This window comes from Phascolarctos cinereus, unplaced genomic scaffold, assembly GCF_003287225.1.
Source record: "Phascolarctos cinereus isolate Bilbo 61053 unplaced genomic scaffold, phaCin_HiC Scaffold_726;HRSCAF=1367, whole genome shotgun sequence".
NCBI classification, from domain to species: Eukaryota; Metazoa; Chordata; class Mammalia; order Diprotodontia; family Phascolarctidae; genus Phascolarctos; species Phascolarctos cinereus.
In genome coordinates this window covers 378,464,515-378,484,848 of record NW_027556098.1, presented here as the reverse complement: position 1 = coordinate 378,484,848, position 20,334 = coordinate 378,464,515, and the positions used below count along the sequence as shown (strand labels likewise).

The following is a 20,334-nucleotide window of genomic DNA, read 5'->3' as shown; positions in this document are numbered from 1 at the left end:
AAGCAGTGGGACTGGTATGTTTGGAATTTTTTTTTTTTACAATCCTCACTAATCTATCAAAGAACCTTTGTTTTTGCCTCTTTTTAATACTTGTGCTAGGAAATAAAAGGAGAAATTCTCTGATTAGAAAAACTTAGCTAATCAAAATAACCTGGAAAGAACTAGGAATTTGGAGGAAGCAAAAGATAGGGAAGAAGGTGTGCATTACACATCCTACTTTTCCAACTGGTACTCAGAGCACTTATTTAAGCAGGATGCACGAAACTATTTCATTGCGGTTTTTCTGAAGATTGGACATGTGACTTGGAATAACATAGACTCATAACAAAATTTCAGAGTCACCACATCCTCATCCTATGATCATGATTGTGACTGATAATGTATATGTAAGTTTACATCCTTTGAAGGATGCACTTGAATTTTGAGAAAGTACCAGTGTTCTTGAATTTTTGAGGTGTAGAAGAGGATGCTTTGCAAGATGTTAGGGATGATGAATAGACTGAGTGGTGGGTCTTAAGATAAGGCTTTTGAGAGGTAGAATTGAGGGAATATATTCTAGGAATGGAAAATTGTTTTAGGTCATGGACTCCAGTTTGGCTCGATCATTGAACGAAGTGAGTAGTGTGAAATTGGGGTGGAAAGTAGGTTAGAATCTGACATTAGGGGTCCTTAAATGACAGGCTTAGAAGGGTCAGTGTTTTTGAGAAGGGAGTGCCATAGTCAGACCATATTATTTTGACAGCTGTGGGAAATATTTCTACCAAAATTCTTACTAGTTCCTCATTATAGTATGGAGGTGACCTTGTGTTCCTGAAAGCTTTTCTTTCAGAAGGTAAATTCTGGCAAGTCATAGTGAACTAGCTAAGTTTGAGGAGGTTCATCACCAGAAATGAAGTTTGTTTGTTTCTTTTTTTTGAGCAGCTCCTTTCTTGAAGAGGATTTAGAAAGTCATAGATGTAGTCTATGATGAGATCACAGGTGGTTGAAATGGAAAGATTGATGAGGAATAACTGGAGATAAAGCTGCCTGTTGGGGGGAGGTAAGGGCATGAGCAAGGGTGGTGGTAGTATGAATCGAAAGTGGGAGATGGATGGGAAAGATGCTGTGGAGGTAGAATCTATATTAACTGGCAGCAACTAATAAAATTTTGGGGAGGATGGAGAGTGAAGAGGGTGAACCTGGAGGTTTTTGAGCCTAAGTAAATGAGAGTTTGGTTGTTATCGCCAGAATCAGGGAGTTCGAGGTGGAGGTGGTGAGATTAGATTTGAATTTATGCATTTGGGAGGCAGCTGGTTAGATAAATAAACCGTTGGGATGAGATTACCTAGGAAGAATGTGGAGAGATTAGAGAGATTATAACTGACCTTTGATCAGTCTCTCTGTTGTTGGTTGCTACTTAGGGCAAAATGTTAACAGTTTGGGATTTGGAGGGAGGGGAATGGCCAAATACTGAAAGAACATTGGATTTTGTCAAGATAAATTCATTTCATAATTCTGTTGCTTTTGTTACAAAGTTTGTTTTTTTCCTCCCTCATTTTTCACATCCGTGAAATGAAGAGTTTTGGACTTGATCTCTGAAGTCTTAAATCTTATGATTCACAATCTTTGAATGGAAACTTGTACCGTATGAGACAATTGGCATACATTTTATTATCAATAACCAATTGATAGAAGATTAATAGAGCAGTGGAAAGAAGAGACAAAAGAACCTAAATTTTTTGAGTTCTTGGAAATTTTAAAATAAGCTAGCAACACAAAGGCTAGAGAGGAGGTAATGGTAGATTGACCTCTACTCACTTCTCTTAGTTGGCTAATTGGTGATAACAGTTTGAATTAGTTACGAAGATATGTTCACCCGTTCTCTACCAAAGAGTTCCATAGACAGCCAGATTCCTGATGGAGTTTTTGGGCCCCATCAGAACAATAGAATTACTGTTGTAACTTTTAAACTTTCGTAAGTTCCGTATTCAGTTTATTTCTTTGTTCCTTGATTAGAGAACCCAAAATACAATTGTGGGCATTCAAGAGTTTCTAATTTTCTGGGACTTTCTTCCTTGCAGTAAACTTACCCTGCTTCTTCTCTGGAGCTCCTTGCCTGTGACATCAGAGGTAGGAAATTAAATAAATGCCTAATGAAGTTGACCCATGAGCCATATCGCTAACCCTGTATTTTGGGGAGTATAATGTTGTCTAACTTGGTAAGCCTGGTATAAGCTGGGTACCAGGTTGGACAAGGCCCTTTCTACTTGGGTCAGCAGTCTTTCCTTTGTGGCAAACGTTAGCCCGAAGATCAACCCACTCAAGGTTTAAAGCTTGGCTTAGACCTGGCTAAGTTGAGGTAATATCCTCCCCAGATGAGTAGCTGTTAGTATCCTGGGTTTGGGTGTGTTTTTCCCTTTTCCCCTTCTTCCTCCTCTCACACCCCACCTCCTTTCCCCTCAACAAGTTAAAGAATTAATGTACTACCCCTGTAGTGGATTATAAGAAATCCAATTTATTGTAAACTGTCAGAAAGGCTTTTGTTCTGTTTTTTTTGATATTCAGCACTTCTTAAGTGTCTATAGTATAAAATACTGTTACCTGGGGATAAAAAAGTTGGGAAAATCCTGGCTCCAAGAGTTAAGTTTTATCGTATATAACATTTATTCAACATTGTATATAGTGGGGGGAAGGCTGTTGGATTTGGAATCAGCCACCTTGGGTTTGAATTCTGACTCTAACTGTGGCAAGTCACTAATTTTTCTGGGGCCAGAGTTGTTCTGGTTTAAGAAAAAAAGAGGAGTTTGAGTAGTGGGACATCATAGAAGGTTTTTCTGGAGGATTTGGCATTTGAGTTGAACTTAAAAGGGTAGAATAGTGAACACTTTAGCCATGGTAAATAAACAGGGCATGATGAGGTGGGCCAGTTTGTATAGAGAGTTAACCTGATGATGTATTCAGTGTGTTTTTTCCTAAAACATTAGCCAGTAAGAATTTTATGTTGCCCTCTGCTTTCATATATATTACCTCATTTGAACCTCAACCCTGTGATGTTGGCAGAGAAATTTTCTTTTCCATTTTTGAGTAGAGAGGAAGCTAAATGACTTGTGAGTGGTGAAGGTAGGCTTCTAGAACCCAAGTCTGTCTCCTCCTGTGTAGTTGAGTGTTGCTCTGGTGTTCAAATCATTCTGCTTTCCATGAGCACTAGCCTGGAAGCAGGAACCCAGGGCCCTGGGACAAGTTAATTCGTGGACTGTTGGAGTCTACATTTCCTCCTATAAAATTCCAGTTTTAACATGCAGTGATTTTTGTGATAAAAAAAATAGATTTTTGACAGTTTTTTTGTGTGTGAGGCAATTGGGGTTAAGTGACTTGTGCAGGGTCATACAACTAGTAAATGTCAACTGTTTGGTCTGAGGTCGGATTTGAACTCAGGTCCTCCTGACTTCAGGGCCAGTGTTCTATCCACTGTGCTACCTAGCTGCTCCGATTTTAACAGATTTTGGAGGAGATTCTGTTTGATAGTGAGTTTTTGAAAACTTCCTGAATTTTATCATTCTTTTGAGAATCTTGGGAAGTGAATTACATGGTAGGAAGGACACAGATTGATTTTTAGAAGGCTAGCCTAAAATGAAATGGCAATATCATTGAAACATAGGTAGAAGGATGGGGTTCTGGGGATACGTTTTCCAGGAGGAAAGGGTAGACATTAAGGTTTGGGCAATAGAGAATATTCTCCTTTAGGGATAACCTAACTTAAGCACTAAGGATGAATTGTTTTAAATGTCTTTACTAAAAGCTGTATAGTAAAATGGAAAGGCAGTTTCAATATGGTGTGAAGAACATATGGGGTGTGGAGTTTGATATTTATTTGACCTGAGATAAGTCCTTTAACTTTGTTGGGCATCACTTTCCTTATCTATGAAATGATGGGATTGGAATAGCTCTTTTTATGGTCCCCTTTCTCTTTAAATCCCCTGAATACCAAAGTATGGTTGTACACTTAGCAATTCAGTTTTAGAAAATTTTAGAAGCATACCTAGAGAGAAGATTGCAGAAGAGATCAAATTCATTTGAATGTCTTGGCATTAGAAATGTACTTAGAAATTAGGCACATTAGGGGCAAAAGAAAATCGCTATTGAAATTGGGTGTCTAGTACATTTAAGTAAAAGGCAGTAGGTCAATTATTCTATTGCTGAACACACAGGTAGCATACAGCCATCTCCATTTGTCCTAATCTATATCTTGCTACTGGACCCAGATGGCTCCATAGTAGAAAGTGAGACTGGTGACTTTTCACAGCCCTCCCTAACTTAAATCCAGTTCACTTGCATGTCATGGCATCGTCTCCCTGATGTTAAGGTCCTCTTTGAGAACAAAGGACAAAAAAAACCACAGTAGCAATATTTAGGAGGTGATGAGTGTATAATGGAGAAACAGTTTACCTGGGTTTTGATTTGTAGCCTGGGAGGGATATACTTGTCTTGTGTGTATTGATTCCAATATTGGGTGAGTTTTAAAAAAACTAACATGAGGTAGCTAGAGCAGAGGTTCTCATAAGGGCTTTTCCAGCTATTTTATGTGAGGTAGAGGATGGGTCTCATTGCTGTATTTTGAGCAGATCTTTATCCTAGCTAGCGTAGTAGAACTTTCTCCTATTTAGTTCTCAGAGATATGGAGTAAATGGCTTTAAAAGGATAATAAGGTAGCCTGTTATGAACATAAGAGTAGTAATATATTTTTTCTGTATTCTTTCCATAGATTATTACATTGATTTGAAATACTGAAAGTGGATACAAAAAGGCTTCAGCAATGCAGACTATTAAGTGTGTTGTTGTGGGTGATGGTGCCGTTGGTAAGACATGTCTTCTGATTTCATATACAACAAACAAATTTCCATCTGAATATGTACCAACGGTAAGTGTTAATGCCTTCATTTCTCAATTAAATGATTACTAAATTCATCTTACTAACCTTTCATTTTTGTGGATATTTGAATTTTTCATGCAGTTGCTTTCTGTACTGTCTTTAGAGATTGACATCTCAAGAATAATTATTTTTAATACTTTAAATTTGGTGGAATAGGAGGTGAGGGAGATGGATTTGTTAGGGGGTCTCAGGAGATGTTTTCTGAGAGACAGTATTTTAATGGATGGTGTGCCATATTTGCAAGCACTCATGGTGGAGCTTGACTCTGCTCTCTTTTCTTGAAACACAGTAAGCGTAGAGCTGTCTTCTTTTGGGGTTATAATGAGCTCCATTTTCACTGGGGGCCTTCACAACTTTTGCCTCCCATGGGTTACCAGCTCTTGTTAGTATGGAACAGTATGTGTATTTGTGTGTGTGTGTGTGTGTGTGTGAGTGTGTGTGTGTGTGTGTGTGTGTGTGTGTGTGTGTGTGTGTGTGTGTGTGTGTATTTACACATTTGCCCAAAGAGGAATTCCAAACTTTAGAGGGGTGGTAAGTGGGTTTTGGAGGGTAAGGATGGGAGAAGGAGGGAGATTCGATAATAAGTATTTGAGAAACCAGACTATTGGAATGGGTATCTTTTTTGGGCACTGCATTTTAGGTTTGGTTTGGGTGGGACACCAGGTACCATCTTGACATTTGAACAGGCTTATCTGTAGTGAGAAACTATTATCCCAGGAGAGATTGTACTCTGATTTGGTTTATCTGAAGGCAAGTGATCTTGGGGAGTTGATTTAGTGTGAGACAAAAAATGGTAATATGCAGAATGGTTCTTAAAATGAGAATTCCCAGAAAGATGAAAATAGGGTGGAGGCATGAGACATTAATAAAGATACTAAGCAAAAGGTTAACAAACTAGAGGGCAAGTCCTTCCTTCCAGGAATTTCTAAGTCAGTTCCTGTAGAAACTTGGCCTGTTACTTTCCTTTCTTGTGATAGCCAATGCGGAATTCCAGCAAATTCCCCCAAACTGCTATGGATTCATAAGTGAGAGAATAGTAATAATTGTTTATGATATAATCATTATGTGCTTTGTTTTTGTTTTTGTATCCTCAGCATCTTGCACCCTTGGCCTCTTAATGAATGACTGGTGATGTGAATTGATTGTATAGGTTCATGTGATTGTCTACCCTCACATTGTTTGGTACTGGTGGAACCTAGTATGTGTGGCTTCACTCATTAGATAACATTATCATGTCCAAAGCAGGGAAAATAGTTTGTATTATTTTATAATCCAAATATATAAGATGGGATTATTTTATGTTACCAGGCAGTTATCTTTATGAAAAAGGGGGAAACTTAGTAGTAGTTTATTCACAGAGGCCCTGGCAGTGAGTTTCCATTCATTGGCATAGAAGAGTATGAAGGCACACTGTGCTGGTTACAAAGCAAGATGAAACCATTCTCTTCTGTTTGGAAGGAGCTCACAATCTGATTGAGTCAGCAAGCATTTATTAAGCACTTAGTAAGTGCCAAAAGTTGTGCTAAGCTCTTGAGGATGCAAATACAAGTTGAAAGGACAACCTCTGCCTCCAAGAAGCTTACCTTCTGTTGGAGGAGACAACATGCAAATAATTATTTACAAATAAGATTTATACAGATAATTCATAGTTCACTTGTCCAGGGTCGTACAGCCTGTACGTTAGTGACAGAGTGAGGGCTATGTTATATCTCTGTATGTATTATAGATAGACCTCTCTACCTGGCCTTGAAATTCACTCTGCCTTCCAGGATACCACCATATTGAATACATTCTGTAAATTTAATGATTCTGTAAGCCAATACTTTTCTATGATCTATTTTCATGTACTAGACATTCCATTTAAATTAAGATGTCATGTTTTAAGGTAGATGCGTAACTGAGCTTTTACAGTTCTCCTGCCGTTTTTTTTTTCATATAATCTCAGTCCTTTAAGCAAAACCCATTTAATTCATGAATTCAACACATAAAGCGCAAAAACAAGGTCCAGGAGTAAGAATATATAAAGCAGTAATGATGGCATGATTTATCTTTATCCTACTGGATTCTCAAACATTTGGTTTTACTTGCCACCTCCCTGCCAAGTTATCTTTTTCTTCTGTAGACTTAGGGACATGATTTCTCCAGGTGCATTTAAAATTTCTGTTTATTGGGTTTGTTACTTTTTTTTTCACAGAAGTGGAACATTTTTGTGGTCAGTTGTGCCCTGAAATGCTAAAAGATGTTCATCATAATAGGAAATTTTTTTTAATTGAAAGGAAATATATAATAAATAGTCTTTTAGAAACCTAATGGACATTTAAATAAAACAAGCAAGTGTAACCAAGACTGAGTTTTTTCTACCTTATAAACCTGATGGTTTCTACCCTGAGTAGGAGTCTGGAGTATTCTCCATTTTTTTATTGTTTCATCTGTTGCTTGCTACTTTCTGAAAATAAGTACTTTAAAATCTCTCCTGCTGATTTATTGCATAAGATTTGGAGAAGATTGAATTTTAGTTGGGAATTATGGTTGAAGAAGAAAAATGACAGGCAATGGGATGAGAGTCAGGAATGAAACACTTTTTTTGGGCCTATGGGTTCCCCTTTCCCTAACTTTTTGTGTGTTTTTCTAAGGTATTTGACAACTATGCAGTCACGGTTATGATTGGTGGAGAACCATATACTCTTGGACTGTTTGATACTGCAGGTGAGAACATGTTTGGTGTGTCTTATTCGGTAGACGTACATATTACTGGTGTTTCATATTTGTTTTGTAGAATGCTTTGGCTCAGATTAGTATGCTTGAGTTCGGATAGTCACAGTCATAGAACATGAGAATAACCACTAAGTTTTCTGTAGTGCTTTGCTTGTTTATAAGCACTTTCTTCAAACAAATCCTGTAATGTAGATGGGGATGTTGATCTAGGGAAATAGAGTTTTTACAACGGAGTGGATACAGATGGGAGAACAGTTGGTGAAACCTTTGCACAGTGAAATCTAGGAGGGATGGAGACTGGAGAAGACCACTGAGAATATTAAAAGAACTAGAAACCTGACCTGTTCCCCTACTGATGACCCTTGAACTGGTTGGTTTACTTCATTACTTAAAACTATCTGTGATTTTGTCTGTGTCAATGATCCCCTATTGTTAGGGCTTCTTGAGCTGGTGTCCATGGACCTCCTAGGGTTTGTGGATATATTAAAGGTTCATGAATTTGGATGGAAAAATAATTAACATTTTAAGTTTTTAATAAATTTGAACTAAAATTTAGCATTTCCTTAAATTATGATTTTTATATGTGTATATATTCATACACTTACTATGGTTTTACACACACACATACTTGCACATGTACCTGTACCATACCAAAGACCCCTCAAATTTTATTGTGAGGATGGGTTCGTTCCCATTCAAGTTCACAATCCCACGAGGTGAATAAACCCTCTAGGCTTGTCTAAATTCAGGCTGCTCTTAGTTGTTCTAGCTTGGATAAGAACAGGCCAGTGCTTACTTAGTCTTTCAGGACCTGGAGTCATTGTAATGCTGCAGTGAAGCATCATAGTAACATTGTGGTTTATTAGGGAAATATTACTCAAAATGATCACAGATGGGTCAGGAAACTGACAAATAAATAGAATTTGGTTTTATGTTGCCTTTGGACACCTTGATTTGCTAAAGATCTGTTTCCAAGGTGCCATTTTAAAATACTTTAATGAAGGTGTTTTCCAAGCTCATCCATAAGTATGTATATGTTTTGGATATCCAGTTCAATCATATAACAGGTTGGGCACAAACAGGAGGAGAAAGCCAGATTTACATTGCCTTAAAGAAATTGCATAGATCCCTTAATACCCCCAAACCTCTGTCGAAATCATATGCTCATTGTATGAATACCAACATTTTACTGTGTTTTGTGGCTGCCAGTCATAGAACCATTACAGTCTTTGATAAGTTAAAAAAAGAGAATCACTTAGAGGTTATTAGAGTAGTGAATGGTAGGTAGAGTAGGCTGCAACATATGAAAAAATTAAAAGAATGGTACAGAAAAGTAAGAGATGTTAACAGAGAAGTATACTTGAAAAGCTAAGGTAGGCTGGTCACAAAGGCAAGAGCTGATGCCCTGTTGGCCTCCTTGAGATGTCACAAGAAAGCCAAGGTTGCTTACCATCTCCCCCTGCTTATAGAAGACATGGACAAGAGTTGTACAAGATGGACTAGCATGGATGAATTGTGATCTGTACAGTCACATTTATTGTTTCTTAAAGTCCAGTAGTATTCAACATATACCAACCACAATGTTTCGCTATTTCTCAGTCAGTGGATATCTATTTTGTTTCCATTTGTTGGCTATCACAAAAATACCGCAATAAATGTTTTGGAGTATTTGAAGACTTTATTCTGATCAGTGACCTCCTTTGGGTATACACCTAGTAGTAGAATCTCTGGGGCAAAAGGTATAGTTGTTTTAGCAATTCAATTTGCATAATTTCCAGTTGCTTTCCAAAACATTATATTGATTCCCAGCTCCACCAGCCCTAGTGTGCCTGTCTTCCTATGATCCCTCTAACATTGACCCCTCCCATCTTTTGTCAACTTTCCCAATTCAATGGGAGGGTGTGAAATAAAATCTCAGGGCTGTTTTGATATGCATTTCTCTGTTTTGGAGCATTTTGTCCTGTGGTTACTAGCTTGCGATTATTATTGAGAACTTTTGTTTATGTCCTTTGACTATCTAGTGGGGATTCATAGTGTCTTATAAAGAAAATCTAAAGAGCGAGAATCTGTATCAGTGAAAGGTGTGCCCATACCAGGACATGGATCCCTTAAATATTGAAATAATTGCCCTTCCTCAGTGTGCCAAAGGTTTCAGAGGAGAAAGAAGGTGGTCAAATAGGTAACCTAAAAAAAGTAGAATTTCAGTAGTAACATCCTTTCAGTAATAACATTCTAGGTGGCACAGTGGATGGAGCACTGAGACTAGAGTCAGGAAGACCTGAGTTCAAATCCAGCCTCAGACACTTATTAGTTCTGTGACCCTGGGCAAGTTACTTTGCCCCCCGTTTCCTCATCTGTAAAATGAGTTGGGGAAGGAAATGGCAAACCACTCCTGTACCACGGCCAAGAAAACCCCTAATGGCATCATGAAGTGTCAGACATGACTGAAACAACAGAACAACAAACAACAGAAGTAGCATCCTTTATTCTTCTATTCCTCATCCTAAAAAAATCAGTGAATCCAAATTCGTGCAATCTGAGTGTTAAACTTAACTTCCCCTTCTACCCATTTTGCTTCTAAGGAAATCTATTTAGCATTTTCTGGAGAAATTCTCTAATGTCAAAGACTTATAGGTGAATAGACTGGTCCCCGTACTGGTACATAGAGACCTTGCTCGCTTGTAATTCCATTTACCAGTAAAATAACAGGTTCAAACGGAACAGGTATCAATATTGATTTCAAATCCCTAGGGGGATGTTTTCTTTTCTGAACACTTGTATCCCATCCCTACTAGTGTTTGACTATTCCTATGCTCTGCCAGCCTCATTTTTCTCAGAAGGAAACTGATCTAGGAAGGAATGCTCGATTTTGTCAGGAGATTTGTATTGGAACCCTAGCCCTGTGATTTGCTAGTTGGTAACTGTATGTCAGTATTTAATCTCTCATCTAGTTTCCTCGTCTATATGTATTTTTATTGCTTGCTTCGCAGGGTAGTTGTAGAGAAAGTACTTTGTGAACCCTAAGGTCCTTACTGCAGATGTAAATTTTTAATGAAGAATTCAGATTTGCTTATAATATGCTTATTGTAAGTCTGGTTCCTTGGAGAAGGATGTAACAAAGTCCAAAACTTTCTAATTCTTTATATTAGGAAGTCCTTGAAAAACAGCCCTAATGCCTAACCCTAATTGTGCGGCTGAATGACTGCACAAGTGGGATAGGCAGCTGTTCCATTATGATAATGGGAGATTTGGGGATCAGGTGAGAGTTGGGATACAAGCTCTGCTAACCACTTCTGACTTTGGTCAAATCGCTTAAATTTCTCTGAATCTTTTTTTTTTTCACCTTTAAAATGAGGATAATATCTACCTCACAAAGTAGTTGTGAGAGTTTTAATTTTATGTTGTGCTATAAAAAATATCAACTGTAAATGGTGGCTCTGGTTATAAATTTGTAATAGCAGTGGCTTCTTTCATTTTACAAAATATCCATGAAGATGATGTTGCCCTGAGGCTGCTTCCCTTTGCCTGTTGAGTCTTGATAGTTGTCCTCAGGCAAGGATGAAAAGAAAATTTTCAGCCTAAATAATTCTTGCCAAGTATTTTAGTGTTGATATTCCTAACACCAGTCATTGGCTACTCTTACATACTAATGTGGAGATTTATTAATGTTGTTTTTATTAAGTTTTGATCTCAACTACTTGTAGCTAGTTTGGTTTCCTGGGCTTGAGTAGCATTTTCAGGTGTTAGTCCTGGAAGTATGTGACAGTTTAAAATAATTGCCTGTATTATTGTTATTAATTATTATTATTAGCCAGGCAGTCAGTCAATAAACATTTATTAAAAACCTATCATCCACCAGGGACTGTGCTAAGCTCTGGAAACATAAATTTGAAAAAGAAAGAGTTCCTACTCTCAAGCTTATAATTTAATGGGGGAAGACAACAGGCAAAGGAAGCTGAAGGGGAGAGGAGAAAAAGGAGGGGCCTTCTTAAATAAATGGAAGTTTTAGAGGATCTGATCACCCTATACTTCAGAGGGTACTGATGAAATATTAAAACCAAGGCTGTTGTCTTGCAAGATGAGATTTCTAGGGACATGATTGAATAATTATAAGGAATACAGTTGGCAGGGAAACAAAGTGGTTTTAAGTCAGCCATAGAAATTCCATGTGATAATGCCATCAATTTACTGTGAGGCAGATTGCTTTTAATGTCCCGATTAAGTTTATAGGTGCTATGGTGAAAGCTGGTTCGTGTGTATACTCATACATGTGTTTAATTTTCATGCTGTGAAATGGTCTAGAAAATTAATGATAATTTTCCTTTTTCCTTCTAGGACAGGAAGATTACGACAGATTACGACCCCTCAGTTATCCACAGACAGATGTGTTTCTTGTCTGTTTTTCAGTGGTATCCCCATCCTCATTTGAAAATGTGAAAGAAAAGGTGTGTTGGTCAAATATTTCTACATTCCTCTCTAGGTTTCCTTGCTTTGTGAACCATTTTGGAAGCCTCAAAATTAACTGGTATTTGTATATTTCATGCCTTTAGTGGGTACCAGAGATTACTCACCACTGTCCAAAGACTCCTTTCTTGCTTGTTGGGACCCAGATTGATCTCAGAGATGACCCTTCTACTATTGAGAAACTTGCCAAGAACAAACAGAAGCCCATCACTCCAGAGACTGCTGAAAAGCTGGCCCGAGACCTGAAGGCTGTCAAATATGTGGAGTGTTCTGCGCTCACACAGGTGAGGCCTTTTTTGGAGACCATGCATTGTACTGCGGTTGACAGCAGTGGTGGTACTTTTAGATCGTTTTAGCATATCAGGGCTATTTCTACTATTAGTTGGGTCAACTGTGTCCTGAATAGCTTCCCATGAAGAACATGAGAAGACTCATCAGAATAGTAAGTGACAGTTATATGAAAATCTTTTTGGGGGTGAAATTTACAGCTTTTAAGTGTATTCCTTATCTTGTTATTTATAGAAAATTTAATCTGTTTTCTCTCATGTGGTACTTGTGATGTTCAATGCCAATAGACAATGAATGTTTACCTTTTAGAAAAGTGAAAATATTCAGTTATTTTGACTGACAAAGTACAGGGCAAAGTTAAATTGAGGTTTTTCAGTTCTGTTCTCCTGGGTCTAGCATTTTTTCAGAATCCGTTTTGACTCTGTTAGTGTTAACATGTGGAGAAATAACTATTTTGATGGCTAGTGGAGTAGAGAACTTAGTCACAGTAACTGAGAACTTTCTTTTCTCAAGCAAGACTCTTCAGATATTGCTTCCATAGCTAGGTCTAGATTGTCTTAATACTTTTGTTTACTCATCTCCCCAATTTCCAGGTTTCCCAAAGTTAAGCCTTTCAGGTCCTTTGTGGTCTCCTTTCTTTCAATTGTCATGGTTTTATGCTGATTCTACTTGGTTAGTGGATGCTGATTGTGGAGGTACTGGGATGTGTATGTGTCTGCACTCTGAGGCATTCATTGGTGGTCTGATAGTAAGGAGTTTTAACTGAAGTGTATTATCTCCATTATTTTGATCTAGATTTTTTTTCCAGCAATCTTTTTGGGATATGGAAAACATGATGTGAGAAAGCAATTAGTGTAGACATCTTACCTGAATCCTTGGATTAGATGCTAAACCATTCATGCATGCTGTGCTGTGAAGATTTTGTTTCTTTTAACTTCATGGTTTGCTTTTATCTGTGAATACAGACATCATCATTTGATTATTTTGGAGAGCAGTGGTTATTGTGTACTTGTAGATATACTTTAAGGCCATTTTTCTCAGTTATTTCAAAGACTTTTTTAAATGTTGATTTGTTACAGTGTAGCTGCTATATAATCCCTTTTTGCTATATGTATGTGGTTTGCATGTAGTACATTTTTTATTTTGGTTTATTCCATGATTTGATAGTTCATTAACTAGCTACATTGGGCATTTTATGGGAAAATGCTTAATTTACATACTTTACAGGAAAATTTCTTATATTTAGGCATTTAACTGAAATGAGTAAGATAAAATTTAATAGTAATGAACATAAAGCCTTATGCTTGGGTTAAAATATTTGGTTTGAAAAATCTGAATATTTTATCAGATTACAAGCTCAATGTAAGTCAGTGGTGTGATATGGCAGCATGCTGTTCCTCCCCCTACCTCCCTCCCTTCCCCCCAGAAAAAAAAAAAGAAAAGAAAAGGTTAATGTGATCTTTAAGAGGTACTGATTTTCCGGGAGTAAGGAGGTGATAGTCTTGGCTGTACTTTGCCCTGGTCAGACCACATTTGGATTTTTGGTTTAGTTCTGAGATCTACAGGTTAGGAAGGAGTTTGATGAGCTAGAGTGTCAAGAGAAGAGCAGCTAGGATGCTGAAAGACCTTGATTGCATGTCATGAAAATTGGTTGAAGGAACTTGGCATGTTTATCTTGGAGAAGACTGTGAAAGGTTTTTGTCAGGTGAGGGAAATAGATGGATACGATGGCTATTTTTAATAATATTTGAAGGACTGTCATGTAGAAAGGTGATGAGACTTGTTCTATTTGGATCTAGAGGGCAAGAACCAGGAGCATGAAAGGCAAATTTAAGCTTGAGGTCAGGAAAAACTTCCTAATAAATAGAACTGTCCAAAAATGTACTGAGCTGTCTCTGGTAGTGGGTCCCTCTTTATTTGGAAGAATTTAAGAAAAGAATGGATGACCCCTTGTCAAGTATAATTTAGTGGAGATTCTTTGTTTGGGGTGTGAGTTGAGCTAGATGGCTGCTGTTGTCCCTTCTGACTCTAAAATTCTGTAATTTTTTAAATGTTGCTGTTCAGTCTCTAATACTTATTTTTAAAAATTGACCTTTCGTTGATATTCTAATAGCAGCTCTTAAATTGGCATCTTCCTCATCCTCCAGTGGTATGTATCCTCTTCTCCCTCCCTTTTTGGTAGGTGTTTCTCCTTAATATTCATTGTTCTTTTCTGTATAATTCATCTAAATTTTTATTGAGCACTTGTTCGAGGTGTTGCAGCATTCTGGTATCTCAGTATTCAAAGGGACCTCAGCCATCTAGTACGACCATTAACTAAAGAACAAGGACCTCTTGTACAGTGTCTCCATAAAGCCTTCACTCTAAGGCTTCCCACCACATAGTAATGGCATGACCTTTGTACTCAAGGAGCCTGTGTTGTATTAGCATAGGCTAAAATGCTTATATTCCTACAAGTGATAGAGAACATGTGACCTTTTCTTGGACTTTAGTATTTTCTTATGTTTTATATGCTTTAACATATATGTCAGTGAAGGAGAATTGGAAGTGATGTGTTTATCCAATCCTGATGCAAAGCTTTAGTGACACATGAATTTCTAGATGTCAGTGTCTTAATCCCCGAGTGTGGTGGTTGTGCAGGAAGCAAATTCCTGGGGGAATTTTGGGAGGCTTTGGCAGTGCCAGGGGCTTCATGGCTTTTGAGATACTCTTGTGACAGATGAAAGTGGTTGTGAGCTAAAGGTAATGAAAAACATGAGACCTGAATGAGTGTAGATAGTCCTTGTCAGGCTTTTAGGACCCAATGCTACGTTCATTTCCTGGCTGTAATGTAAGTTGATTCGTCCCTGTATCTGTGGATCCCAAGAGATGATTCTGTTTCTGCACTCCGTGTTTCGTGCTCTCATACGCTTGTGCATGCATCACAAGCACGCTGGACCCGCTTGCTTTTATAGTGTAACTCCTTCTTGTGTCTTTCTTTGTTTTCCTATAACTTGGGTGATGATGACGTGCATTAGTATTACAGAATAACTGAAGCCACTGGTATTTCAGAGTTTTCTTCTCTAGGCTTCTGCTAAGCAATTAAAACTAGTTTGAAATGGCTGAGAATTTGTACTGGGAAAGATGAGCTTATTCAGAAATCTGGTTTCAATCACAGTGGGTATATTGTTAACATTTTGAAACAGATAGCATGCCCATATCAGTCTATTGCTTTGTGTTCTTCAGTTATTCAGAGGCTGAATTCACATAAGTCAGAAATTTTAATTACTTTTTAAACTATTTTTTTTGAACAATCATGAGGTTTCTTCCAAACAAGCAAACTGAATTTGCAGGGATATTCCAAATACTTAATTATCCATAAGCCCTTGTGTTCAGGCACCTGGATTTCTTCCCACCCTGTAATTTTCATTCATTTGCTGAAAAGAACAGATGTATCTATCTAAAATACTTTAGGATTTGGCATGTCCACACGGTTTCCATTACAATTGGATTCTTGCCCTTTACCGTGTTGACAGCATGGTGCTGTAGCAGATAAATCATTGTACTAACCCTCCAAAGAATCTCAATTCTGCTTCTGACTCTACTACTCCGAAGTATTTAACAGTGAGCAAGTCACTCCTTCTGAGACTCCATTCACACCTGTATAAAAAGGTGGGGAACAGAGGGCCAAAAGCCTTGTCTTGATATCCTCTCTTCTGCCCTTTTTAATTCTTGTATAGTTCCAGGTGTAGTATGTATTTTCTTTCAAATCTCTTTTTAAATCCTATCCTCACCTACTTTTTTTTATGTGCATTCAGCCCTTTTTTATCCTTGGGTGCTGTTTGTATCTGCTAGTCTCTTTGTAATCCTCTAACCTAGCTGCTGTTCTCTTTCCTCCCCTCTGTCTTGTAGAGAGGTCTGAAGAATGTGTTTGATGAGGCTATCCTAGCTGCCCTCGAGCCTCCGGAAACTCAGCCCAAAAGGAAGTGCTGTATATTCTAAACTGTTTTCTCCTTCCCCTCTTTGCTGCTGCTTCCTGTCCCACCACTGTAGAATCTCTGTTTTAAAAAACAACAACAAAAAAAAACAACACAAAGGAATAAAACAATCCTGCTTGAAAGCCTCTGCGTCTTCTTACTTACCACCTTAGAGCAACCTCTGTATTAGCTTTCTGGTTAAAACTGCATTCTATATCTATCTCTGTCTTACTAAAACACAAAACATTGTTATCAGGAGGCAGACTTGGACTGGATGAACTCTGTCTGCTCCTTGGGCTGCCCAGGGCTTGGAGCTTTATGGTTTCAGTAATTGGAATAAAAGGGGGCTCAGGTCTAGCATTAAAAAAAATGCCCTCTAGGAGAAAATAAAGGAATACCCACCACTCGGCAGTGGATGGATTCATGCACACATCTCATTTTATACTTGTGAAGCTGTTATTAATTGTACTTGCATGACAGACTTACACTGGAAGAGGTGACCTGCTAGTAGGTGCTGTAATGTGATGGATTCTTCCTGGTTTTTTCTTTGTGCATCAACCCTTTCTGTTGCTAGTGCTTTGGCTGTCTGTGCTGTAGTGGAGTTATTTGTTAGGCTTGGGGGGTGGGGAGGGAGGACAAGTTGATATCTGCTACTGCTTTACAAATGCATTTGTTACAATAACTTTTAGTACCCCAACTCCGTTTTGAATAGTTAAACCTAAGGTTTGTTAATGTTGACATGTAAAGCTCTGCTGCCTTTATTTTCATGCTTCTTCAGATTTGTCATTATGGGGGAAAATGGAATTGTAGCTACCTTAAAATTTTGAAATTAAAAGAATTGCAATTGTTTGTATGAATGCCTGACGAAGCTTTATTCCTGTTGCACTGACTGGCTTTAGATTGACCTGTGGACAAGGTACCCATCTTTCTTGCTTTCCTTATATCTGATTTTGTGCTAACACATTCACTGCTTCTGGTGTTGCCCTAGCTACTTTTAATGGGTTTTAGTGGGCGGGACGAGGGGGGCTCTCAGTGAATGACCCTTGGCTAGCTTGGGCTTACTGAAGTCTCCTTGATGCTCTTCTTCATCTGTGCTTGCATTTCACATATAGCAGGGATGCCCCTGCATCATGTTCTGGACTCCCAGAACCCTCACTTGGGTCCATATCCTGCTGCTTCATTTGAAGGCAGTTATTACACTATATCTCTGTGTGCCGAGTTGTAGTATATCACAAACGTGCTTGTTTGCTTCTTGTGCCATATATTGGTTTGCAGAAAGCATCCTCAAAAGTCCAATGTCTCTGTCATGAATATCTTGGCTACCCTGCTGCAGAACTACCTAGCCTTTCTAATACATACCTTGGACCAAGCTTGATGGAAGGAGATAATGGAATTGAATCATGGGTGGTTGTTCCCTGTTCTTGTACCTTGTTTACCATTCTGGGGTGTTTGCTTTCATTTTGTCTAATTATTATACTGAATCAGACTGCCCCTTTTCTTTCTCTACCCCTTTTCAGAAAGGCCTAAAGAATGTATTTGACGAGGCGATACTGGCTGCCCTGGAGCCTCCAGAACCGAAGAAGAGCCGCAGGTGTGTGCTGCTATGAACATCCCTCCAGAGCCCCCTCTGCAAAGCTGGTGTCGGCATCATACTAAAAGCAATGTTAAATCAAACTAAAGAGAAATTAAAATTCGTTTTTGCAATAATGACAAATGCCCTGCACCCACCCCCACACTCTAGTGTGAGACATGGCCTATTGGGGCCCCCAGTTTCTCTCTCAACTTGGTTTAAATGCTAGTTAATTTTGAGTAATTATGTATTGTCAGAAAACTGATCAGTACTAGTTTTTTATTTTTGTTTACTGTTTCTAATTTTTTTTTTGTTTAAAAAGCAAGGCATGCTTGTGATGACTTTGTAACAGACTAATTCTAGGCTCAAAATTTTTGAGGATGCTCCCTGGTGCCAACCTGGCAAGTAATCTGGGACTTCTTAGTTTTTTTTTTGTTTGTTTGTTTTGTTTTTGGTTTTTTTGGGGGGAGTGTTTTTTTTTTAAACCTATTAGCCAGTGGATAGTTTTTTTGAGGGGGGGTGGTTTGGAGGGCAGGGAAGAGGTTGGATTCTACTTCCCAGATCTAGTTCAAGAAACAGATATTCCCCTCCTGGTGCTCTTTAGGAAGGAGTATAGGGAATGCTCCCCCTCAATAACTTATACTCCTTTTTGAAAGTTGCCTTTTTGTTCCCCACTTCTGAGTAGGTCCAGTGTTTAATGAAACCATCCCAAGTGGGGTGAAGCATGTATTGCCCCTTTCTCCCTCCCCCTGTCATGGGTTGCACTGTATTCTTGACTACAATATTGAGGAGATTTGCCAGTTGCTGCTTTTGAGGTTAAGGTTCAAACTTTATTCAATAAGGGAAGAAAATCCTGTATCTTTGGAACCACACCAGATGGGTTTAGATTAGAATTTTTAAAAGAAAATCTTATTTGGTTTTCCTGCCACTCCTGGTCTAATCTACAGAGCCAAGATGTGCAGTTGATCGTGGTTCATGAAACACAGCTAGTGAACCTAGTGTGTTGAGAAGGAAGGTTAACATTAACAGGAGTGGTGCTGGCAGACGAAGGTTTACAAAATGATTCCGATCATTTTCAAGAAAGCTTGGGATGGACAGCCAGCTTTATTAAGAAGCTCGGTGGGAGGGAGACGTGATACCATAGGGACCAGTTGGGGAATCCCCTTTATCTGTGTTTTGCATATGAGAAACCCCAGGGCCAGAGGATGGGGCTCTAATATAATAAAAATCATGGGAAGAAGTCTTATTGAAGACTCCAGTGTTAATAGGGATTTTATCAGAAGCCTATTGGTTTGCATTTTCCAATTTTTTAAATATCTAGGGACTCATTCATCTTCCCAAAATCCTAATTCTTGTAGATTCGTTAGTATTGAACCAATGCTTTTCTCATGTCTCAATTCTTTGTATATGCATTCTTTTCAGATGTATTAAAACAAAACAAAACAAAAAAAAATCTTCACAAACCCGCCTGAGGGTTGTTATTTCCTCCCCTCTCCACTGCCTCTCACTTCTCAGCTTATTTAAAGACATGGGAACTTGACTCTCTCAGGCACCAATTTTTAGCATTGAATAAAAGAGGCAAAACTTTAAAAGCTTCATTTTTGTATTTCCTTTCCTGACACTTGCCATTGTTTGTTTTCTTCAGTGTTTAAAGTTTCTTCCTTTTTCACATTCGTTGACATTTTCACATTCATTTTTGCTACTAGAATCCTTTCTCTCAATAAAATGTGGGATCTCCCAAGGGCCTCTTTTTGTTTGTAGTGAGGAAATGTTCTGTGTGCTGGTTCCTGGATTAGTAGTACATCTTTTATCATTGGATTCAGGTTTTGTGAATGAATTAGGAAAAGAGCTATTGTAAAAACTGTAAAAAATTAAAAAAAAAAACCAACCAGTTAAATCTTCTAGAATATCACTGTGAATCTGCATGCAGGACAGACTTCTGTATGTAATAGGGACAGTTCCCTTTCTTAAGGTTTACTGATTTGTATGACAGTCTTCTAAGAAGGCTCCCTCCTGGCCCATATAACATCTGAGTATCCACAGAAAGCTCTTATCTTATGCCCAACCAATATGTATCTGAATGGAGTAGCAATGTTTTGCCCTTTTGTAGCCCTGCCAGATGTGGAAGGTAGAGGCAGTTCTAGGCTTTTGTTTGCCCATAACAGGGCCTTAACAGCTTCCATTTCTGCTTAGAGTGTAGTGATGGTGATGGGGGGGGGGAGGTGGGGTCCTGTCAGTGACCCTTTTGAAACTGGAATCTCTGCCTCCCTCTTTGCCCTCTTCCCAGCTTGAAATGGTCAGTATGTGGCTGGCTCCTCCTTTTTTACTCTGCTTCCTTTAGGGAGATATTTTCTTTACTGCGATTTTTGAATGTCTTATTTGTTCCACTTAACCAGTTTCTCCATTTCAGTTGTCAGATCCTGTTTTGAAGT

General features: G+C 38.4%; 1 protein-coding gene across 2 annotated transcripts in view; it reads left to right on the top strand.

Moving 5' to 3' along the window:
- CDC42 (cell division cycle 42) overlaps positions 1–19,500 on the top strand; it is a 46,273-nt gene extending 26,773 nt beyond the window's left edge. The window contains exons 2-7 of one of the 2 annotated variants that reach the window (XM_020983024.2): positions 2,061–2,109; positions 4,742–4,897; positions 7,543–7,615; positions 11,960–12,069; positions 12,175–12,372; positions 17,850–19,500. In XM_020983024.2, the coding sequence (XP_020838683.1) occupies positions 4,793–4,897; positions 7,543–7,615; positions 11,960–12,069; positions 12,175–12,372; positions 17,850–17,939 (576 nt within the window). In that variant the 5' untranslated portion in view covers positions 2,061–2,109; positions 4,742–4,792 and the 3' untranslated portion in view covers positions 17,940–19,500. The remainder of the gene's footprint in view (positions 1–2,060; positions 2,110–4,741; positions 4,898–7,542; positions 7,616–11,959; positions 12,070–12,174; positions 12,373–17,849) is intronic. The other variant, XM_020983025.2, reaches the window with a different exon arrangement.
- Positions 19,501–20,334: the final 834 nt, after the last annotated feature.